This window comes from Austrofundulus limnaeus, unplaced genomic scaffold, assembly GCF_001266775.1.
Source record: "Austrofundulus limnaeus strain Quisiro unplaced genomic scaffold, Austrofundulus_limnaeus-1.0 Scaffold108, whole genome shotgun sequence".
NCBI lineage: Eukaryota > Metazoa > Chordata > Actinopteri > Cyprinodontiformes > Rivulidae > Austrofundulus > Austrofundulus limnaeus.
The window spans coordinates 1,372,283-1,381,522 of record NW_013952510.1 but is presented as its reverse complement, the minus strand read 5'-3'; the positions used below and the strand labels follow the sequence as shown (position 1 = coordinate 1,381,522).

At 37.5% G+C, this 9,240-nt stretch overlaps 1 protein-coding gene across 1 annotated transcript in view; it reads right to left on the bottom strand.

The window, feature by feature from the left end:
* LOC106521423 (protocadherin-15) overlaps positions 1 to 9,240 on the bottom strand; it is a gene marked incomplete in the record, with an annotated part of 194,164 nt that overhangs the window by 113,144 nt on the left and 71,780 nt on the right. The window contains 4 exon segments of the mRNA XM_014013980.1: positions 847 to 957; positions 1,232 to 1,351; positions 5,379 to 5,534; positions 6,830 to 6,990. Of these exon segments, the coding sequence (XP_013869434.1) occupies positions 847 to 957; positions 1,232 to 1,351; positions 5,379 to 5,534; positions 6,830 to 6,990 (548 nt within the window).

Below are 9,240 nucleotides of genomic sequence, written 5' to 3'. Positions count from 1 at the left end.
CTGTTGACCTGCAGTAACTGTGGCCCCCGAAGTAGTTTAGTTGAATAGCCCTGTCTTAGATGCCATAAACTCACCTGCTTTCAAGCTGAAAAAAAATCCTGGAGCTTTACGGAGCATTTCAAATTACTATTCATATTGTTCTCAGATGACAATAACATATGCCTGTCAAGCAGTCAAACCCACTGCTTCAGTGAAATATTGAGTTTTAATTATGTTTTCAGGCTAAGTGGGCATTGTTATATTCTTTTGAGGACTGCAGCCTGCTTGAGCGAAGTTTCCTGTCACAACAAACCCCTAAATAGGACACTCTGCTTTATTACCTTTCTTTCATGGCCCAGTTTAGATGCCTCTAATGTCTACTCAAAATGTGCTTTGTGTATTGGCTAAAATAAATAAAAAAGTGTTTTCATTAATAAAACATTTAGATTGCAGAAAAATGAAAGAACAATTAGATTAGTAAACTCATTACTTATAATTAAAGATGCTCTTCTGGATCCCTGAAGTATTAAAATAGTCAAAAAGCTTATGGAACAATTTTGTTATCAGGAGAAAAATATCAGCATCATAAACTGCAGATGATCATTATCTCAGTTGAGAGGATCTCTTTTCGCCAGCCATCTGTTTGTTTAGCCTTTTCTATTTAAAAATACTACAGAAAAACTCTGTAAGACCCTTTAATTGATACTGAGCAGTGTTTCCCCTAGGGAATTGGTCTTGGCATTGGTGGGGGCGCTATATATATATATATATATATAGTTTAATGGTGGGGAAGTGCTGTTCAGGGTTGTACAAGCATACAAAATCATTACATTTAAGAAAAACAAAGAAAAAAAAACTGCCTCTTACATTTGCCTGTATGATGACCAGGTACCGTGTTATCTCCTCATAGTTTAGTCTTTCTCTGAGAACCACAGACCCAAACAATGTCAGGGGGATGTCAAAGGTTTTGTTGGCTGTCTGAAAAAAACAGATACACCATGTTACTAACGTGGTCAGATGCTCAGGTTTTACTTTACATTCGATGTACAACAAAACCTTTATTGTGCCAAGGAGTTTYACAACTAGAAACTGAATTATTTCAATGGATTTAGAAACAGAAGAACTGAAACCAAGATACACAGTCAGCAATTTAAACCGAATCCTTTCTGCATTTTAAGGACTGCTGTTAAAAAAGGTGAACAAACTTAGATCATAGCTTGACTGAATTTGAAGCGGCACACTGATAACTCACCGGATCTTTARGGTTGTACTGGATGGTGTACTCTATCTGTCCATTCGGACCATCATCAATATCTGTTGCACCGTTATTCCCAGAGAAACCAGAGAAGATAGTTGTTCCGACCGGAGTCAGCTGTGAACACAAGGGAAAGGACTTTTATTAGCTCTGTGTAGAAACTCTTGGTACATGAWGTCAAACAGTTTCAAACTGTGTATCAGAGAACATTAAAGTTTATATTAGACTTTACAGTGTTGTGCAGACATCCTTTTACCATAAGCGGCACAGATGATGGGAAAAGAAAAGAAAATACAACTAMTGTGTCTTGAAACTTTATGAAAGCTTTGCTCCATTTGGTCATAAAACTAGATAGCAGCTGCAAGTCATTTGTTCACTTTTCAGTTTCACTTAAAATAAGACAAAAATATTTAATTATTAGAGGTGCAGCAATACATGTACCCATATCGAACCGTATCGAACAGTGCTTTAGGTTCAATACACACTTGTATTGAACAATACAGATTTTTAAAATTTATTTTATCARCTTGTCTTCTGAAGATGCTCTGTGTTGAAAGATCAGTGGATCTGTGATCGACTACTCCACCTAGGCTGCATTTTTGTGCGCAGATCCACTGAGAAACTTGCTGTTTCAGCAACATTTAATTCAAAAACTGTACTTTTGAGGTTAAACAAATGGTCATAATTATTTTAAATAAATTACAAGTTAAAAGGGGCATGGACATTTCTCTTTTTTGTATCGAAAAAATATCGAACCGTGAGACTGAAGTATCGAACCGAACCGAATTGTGAATTTTCTGCATCGTTGCACCCCCATTAATTATATAGTTCCTTTGAAATCAACTTTTTTTTTTGGCTAAGTTAAATATTTGGCAACATTTTGTCTTTTTTCAGGCAAAAGACAAATGTAGTCTTATTTTTTTCCCCAGCCATGTTTCTGGGGATTTTGAAAAGGTGGCAAAACAGAAGCTCTTCAATCTCCAGCCACAAACACACAGGGACAGACAGGACTAACCATTCACACCTAGGGACAATTTGAAGTTACCAGTTACCCAAACATGCATATATTTTTTTTATCTGTGGGAGAAAACCAGAGTAAACAGAGAAAATGCATGCAGGGGGAGAACATGTAAACTGCATCCAGAACGGCCCCTGGCCATGAGGCGATCCTGTGAACCTTTGTGTTGTGAGGCGACAACTCCATGAATAAATTATTCAATAATAAATTTACCTCATTAGGTGGTTGGCTACAAAAGTGATTAAGACAAGAACTGTCAGAATAATGAGGACACACAGTAAACCATAATATGTCTTACACTATTGTGACAAAAGGAGCAGATTAGACTGTGTATTTATGCTTAGAGAATTAGTACTCCAGCTGTCTCACACACTTTACCCGCCTTGCCTACTGATGGTGGTCAAAGGGTCCAGTGGTGCTGGTGCATGGCAGCCTCGCCTCTGTCAGTGTGCCCCAGGGCAGCTGTGGCTGCAATTTAGCTCACCATCATCAGTGTGTGAATGTGTCTGATGGGGATTGATAATATTCTATATAATTTCAGTCCATATATCATTTACCATAGTGCCAACCATCTGACTGAAATAAACCAAGCAGGCCTGGTTCAGAGTTTTTTTTTTTTTTTATAAAGAAGGCGGCCACATGATAGTCATGCTTAATAAAAGTAATTTCAATAATTAAGTGGAAGCATGAGTGTAGGTAATTTGTAATTTCAAATGTAGTTATAACTTTGGAGAGGTCTAGAAGGATGTGTTGGTGGAGAAAATACAGATAAAATGCAAAAAGGGAGAAATAAAAAAAATTGAGTGGGAAAAGAAAGTTGAGGGCTGTGAGGAAAGAAAGGCGTAAAAACAGAGGAGAGGCTATGAGAGAGAACAGAGTTGAGAGGGCAGATTGATTTAGGCAGGATGTGGAAGACTGCATAATGATCTGTTCTGCTTGGTCTGCTCAGGTCTGTGCAGGCCAGACAGCAAGCCTTATTCAGCCACATGCAGTTTAACTTTGATCCTCCTCTAGTTGAATTCTTCCCCTCTTGACACCAGAGGACAAACTAATGGTGGTGATGTCATTTAGAATGTTCTAAAATCCACAAAAKAACGGGCTCCCAATAGCTGACTAAACGTTGCTTTTTCCTTTGTGTTTTCCTTCAACTTGTACATAAACAGAAAACAAAACAAAAGAAAAAAGAGAAACTGGTAGAGATTTTCCATTTTTAAAGTGTTTCAGCAGAGACGTTCCTTTTGGTACTTTTATAACCACACTACGAAAACCCATTGTGCAAAATGTAAAAAAGCAAAATGCTGCTGTTTGTAACTCACATAAATATAGTCTGAAGCTCTTCTCTTTTTTAAATTTATTCACCTTTATTTAACCAGGCTAATCCTGTTTAGATCACAGATCTATTTTGCAAAGGAGGCCTGGATCTGAAAGGAACCTACTGTATCTTTGATCTGTTGGTCGTGTTTAAATAGGAGAGTCTGAATTCTGAACTGGTCTACCTATAGGCCAGACCTCTCACCAAATGAAAACATTTAGTTTTCTTACACACATTTGACAAAGACCCAGAACTGCAGCTAGAATCCTGCACGAGACAARAATGGGACAACCTCCAAATCACTCTAAAAATGAAATGTTGGATTTACTTAACCATGTTATGTTACCTGGTTCCACTTAAAGAGTTGAGTAAATTCAAAGCAACATGTTCTTTGGTTAAAAAACTGGTATATTGCTTTGAACKTAYTCAACTCAGTTAAGTGGAACCAGGTAACATAACATGGTTAAGTAAATCCAACATTTCATTTTTACAGTGTCTCAGGTCCTAAATGTTTGTTAAAAGAAGAACARTGGTATACATTGCTCTGTCTTGTCTTCTTTGAGATGTTTTGCTCTCATAAAATTCTAATTGAACCTTTTTCCTCAAAAAAAAAATCATATAGTTTAAACATTCTATGTGTTCGCAAGAAAGAAAATATGGCTACGTTCACACTGCAGGCAAATCCAACCCAAATCCGATTTTTTTGACCCATCTGACTCATATACGATTTTTTTATGACAGTCTGAACGAGACAAATCCGATTTTTTCTAATCCGACCCAGGCCGTTTCAGTATGTGGTTTTAAATCGGATACATATCTGATGTTTTCAAAGTGACTGCAGTGTGAACGCTCATGTCACATTCATCTGACTTTTTCATCAGGAGGAGAGGGTGAAGGATCGATAAGACACTAACCTCAAGTCACGCTGTTTAAATCTGCAGCTCCATGTGTTTACAGCTCCAAAATACAAGTCCAGTTGCTTCGTCTTTTTACTTTTAATTTTCCACGTAGATAGTATGATAATCACGATGTCCAGCCTGGGTCGGAGAGTATCGATCCTACAGTTAGATACTCGGTCGATACTTTTTTCCAGCTCGTAGTTTCGTTTAAAAAAAAAAAAAGCTTCACTGGAGCATCCCGGTCAGAGGCAGGTTCAGATATAAACACTGAACTAAAGAAGCAGGTCAGATAATTATTTAATCGGCTCTGATTAAACAACAACTTCCGATTCGATGCGCAAAATGTAGCATCCATGCTAGCTCTGTAAACAAACAAGCCGGGTGATGAGACGTCACATCTTTTACTGCGCATGTGTGTCACATCAGTGCTGTGTTGCGTTCACACACGGATCTAATACAGGTCACATTTAAAATGTAATGTGAACGTTCACACAAAAAGATCGGATTTTTTCAAAAAATCGGAACTGAGCATTAAGACCTGCAGTGTGAACGTAGCCTATGTGTTTCTGAGATGCAGAAACATGACAGGCAGTTTTTCCTCAACATTTTTTTTTTCAGGATTGCTGTTGTACATTAACCTCAGAAATCATTTAAAAAAGCTTGCAACAGTCAATTTATTTCACTTAAGCTAAACCAAATGTAGTCAATATCTTCTCTTTAGTTTTCCTCAGAACAATCGATGCAGCACCTGCCAGCATGATAGACAGCAGTGAAGGGTAAGTAAGATGAACAGCTCGATTTGAAAAAAGACACGGCGAAGCATTTCAGCTACACTAACATTTATTTTAAATATTTTTGATGCGCTGTAGGTTCCAAACACATGCATCTGGGTGGGACATATGTGCGGGTGTTTACCTCACTGACGGCAACATAGTATCTGGGCTGCTGGAAGCGTGGTGCATTGTCGTTTCGGTCTCGAACAACAATGCGGACCTCGTGTAAAATCACCGTCCCAATCAGCTCGTTGGTACACTGAACCTGAACCACGATGGACTGGATGTACGATGGTGGCTGAAAGTCAGCAACAGAAATACAGGCATTAAAACGTGAAACACATCTTAGCAAATTACAACATTAACAGAATATTTTTCACAGAAGTTATCAGTGATCGTGAAGTTTGTATTTGTGCCAAGTCACACTTTAAGATAGCGACAGGAGATGGGGTGATTCACAGACAAGATGGAGCTGAATTTTTTTGGTTCTCACAGCAGCAAACGATGATGAGTGAGACATCCATGAAAATGTAAGTCCTACATCAAAAATTCCCTTTATGGGATAAAAAGTAAATGTACTGGTGCCAATTTAGTGTGAAATTGTTAGAAGCGCCGTGCTCACAATGATTTCATTTCTGTCAATGCCAAAAAGAAAGTAGTGATGGAAAGTTCTCCAACTCTTTCAAGTTTTCTACTTTTTTGTCACGTTTCAAACTCATCTCAAGTTTTTCAGTGCGCATTTTCTCTCAGTGTTGCAGAATCTCTTCTCATGAAAAACAATATAAAAACAACCTTCTATAGTGTTTTGTGTGTTTTACAGAAACACCATATTCTAACATTGTGTTCATAGGGACACAATTACATTGGCATTGAAAGTGAGTGTACCAGTTTAAGCAAATGTCTTCTTCACATGAATACATATTAAATGTCAAATAAATGACAAGACAAAATATTCAACTATAAAATACCAAAATGCACAATTATTGTATTAAAATGTAAGTGTAACTTTAGGGCTAAGGGCTTATTAAAACTGGGATAAGCCAATCAAAGGGAATGATAAATTGTAAAAATGGATGTATGGGAGGTTTTGAGGTCTGCAGCTTTCAGAATTGTGTCAATACTAWAACAACAAAGACATCCACAAACTTACAGTTCACCTAAATTAAAATAGATTATTGCAAACATGTAAATTTTGCCAGTTATTGACAGCATAGTTGAAAAAGTCAGAATGTGTCTGTCCTGTTTAAAATGTATCAARACTAAACCTCTCCTCCTATGTTTCTCAAAGTATAAGACTTCTGAAACAAATGCTTTTTACTCATYACAGCAAACTCTTCAAACCAACCGTCAAGCACAGCGCTGGTGGTGATCTGGCTTTGTTTTGTAGCCAAAAGACCTTGGTTTCTTGCCAACACTGAATCCACCATGAATTTCTTTATTCATCAAAAGTATTCCAGAGTAAAAATATGGGTCATTTAGATGACAGCTGAAAAGTGGCTATAGTTAGGTTGATCATACATTAAAAGAACAACTACTCAAGACACACACACATGCATAAAACAGGTTAGAGCAGAAAATATTTTTTTGCCTTACATCTCTATCAAGAACGCGTCCAGTGCTGTTTAGGTAGAGAGCCTGTTTAGAAGGATCAAGGATCACCCAGTAGTCGTTGTTGTCCCTTAAAGACAGAGAAATGGTTCGATTTGGACCCTCAGCCACACCATTGATCTGCATGTTCCCCACCAGCAGTGTTCCTGAAATAAAATATATATATTATACATTATATATATATACATAAATATGTGTAATAATTCTGCAGTAAGCCTAAAATTCAGTGAACATTTCATTAACAAAAATATTTCTGGATTGAACATATTAACATAAAATGAGGCAGAGACGTTTTAAACAGATCCCTTGTTTTTCTTCATGTTCTCAATTATTGTTTACCTGGAAGTTATGTGTACGTTTGTTGCCAAGTCAAAGGCAATTAGGGCAACAAACAGAGAGAGGGTAAGAGGAAAAACATAGAATAATTTAATTAAGGAATTCCATCCAGATATGGAAGTTGTTCTGTTTGCTTTGCTCATGACAGTTCCTGAGAGGCCGACTGCAGCAGAAAACAAAACATTTAAGGCAAAAAGAGCTTTAGTCTCTTGGGAAAATCAACACAATGTTCCAATGACTGTCTTGCTTTCATACGCACCAGTTTAAGAATAAATCTTAAAATAAAAAATGTAACATTTTTATAATACAGAGCGTTGATGGAATAAATGTTGATTGTACAAACATGGAAAGAAAGTAAAGCAAGAGTGTGGAAAACAAATCAGAAGACAAGTCCTTTGTTTACATTTAAGCTTTGAACATTGTTTGGACACACACATTCACACGTACAGTCTGATGCAGCTATTTTTATGGGGACCTGGCATTGACTTCCATTCATTTCTACAGCCTAACCCTGACCACCAACCTTAAAGCTAATCTCACATGTATATAGCTGACCCTAAAATTGACCTAAATTCAGTTCACACCTTAGCCCTAAACTTAACCCCCGACCCACCAATGACGTTTCCCCTAATGGGGACTAGATACAGGTCCCCATAAGTACCAGACAGGTCCTCATAAGTAGCCTTAGGTCCCCACAAGTAGGTGTGTATGCCAAAAAACAAAAAAACAAAAACAAACAAACAAAACAAAACTGTTCCACAGTGTAGGGAATACCCGTCTACACACACACACACACGCACACATGTTTGCCCAGCTATACATTTGGGGACATTCCATTGACTTCCATTATATTTCTACAGCCTAACCCTGACCACAAACCCTAAGGCTAACCTCACAGGTACCTACCTGACCCTAAAACTAACCTAAACTCAATTCACACATCAGTCCTAAACCCAACCCCCAACCCACCAATGGCATTTAAACCAAACGGGGACTCGACTTAGGTCCCCAAATGCACCAGTTGTCCCCAAATGTAGGCATTTTGTCTTAAAATTGCCCCCAAATATCACCAAAACCCCCCCCCCCCCACACACACACACATAGAAGATAAAGCAAGGAGGAAGAAATGGTGACTTTCCTACAAAGAAAAACAATACCTTTCTTGTTTCAATGAATCTTGCCAATAAAAAACAAGCAGCTTTAACATCTGTATCATTAAAACTCCAACTCAGGGCAGTGATGTGATAAAATTTGCAACTTGATTTCAGCTGGAAATTCAGCTGGGATTACCTGGAAGATGAACACAGCCAGGATTGTGTTACTCATTAATAGGTGGACATTTGTCCATCGCTTTCTTACAATTTACTATTTTTTCCCCTTCAAGGAATTTCTAAAGAATAGATCTGCCATCCCAATTTCCAGCCTTCTTCATTCTACTGCAGCAGACAGCAAGCTAGTTTATTTGTTATTCTTGTGTCTCATTGATCTTTTGTCTGAATGAGGTTAGTGGAAGTTAGAAACAGCCAAATAAAACCAGAGCTTTCTAATATCAATAGCTTGTGACCCAAACTCCAAAGTTAAATCAATCAGAGCAGACTTAAATGACAGCATGCTTTAGAGTTAGAGCACATGAAACTGGAAACWATTTTTACCTTTATTTGTTCAGCACCACTGTTTTCTTTCTTTCTTTTTTTGTGTGAATTTGATTATATAATATCCCATAATATTTTAATTCAGAAAACATTTCTTTCTTTCATTGTTGTAACCTTTGCAATGTCTTGTTATCCAGATGATAAAAATGACAAAGTTTAACAAAGTATCCAAAGGGCAAAGTGATCAAAGAGAAACATCCATCCATCCATCCATCCATCCATCCATCCATCCATCCATCCATCCATCCATCCATCCATCCGTTATCTTAACACACATCATCCTTTCAGAGTCACTGATGTCACTTTGTGTTTTTATCCAGCAGTCACAGTCAGAGTTGTAAAGCAACTAAGTACAAATACTTTGTGACTGTCCTTAAATAGAATTTTTGGGTATCTGTACTTTACTTG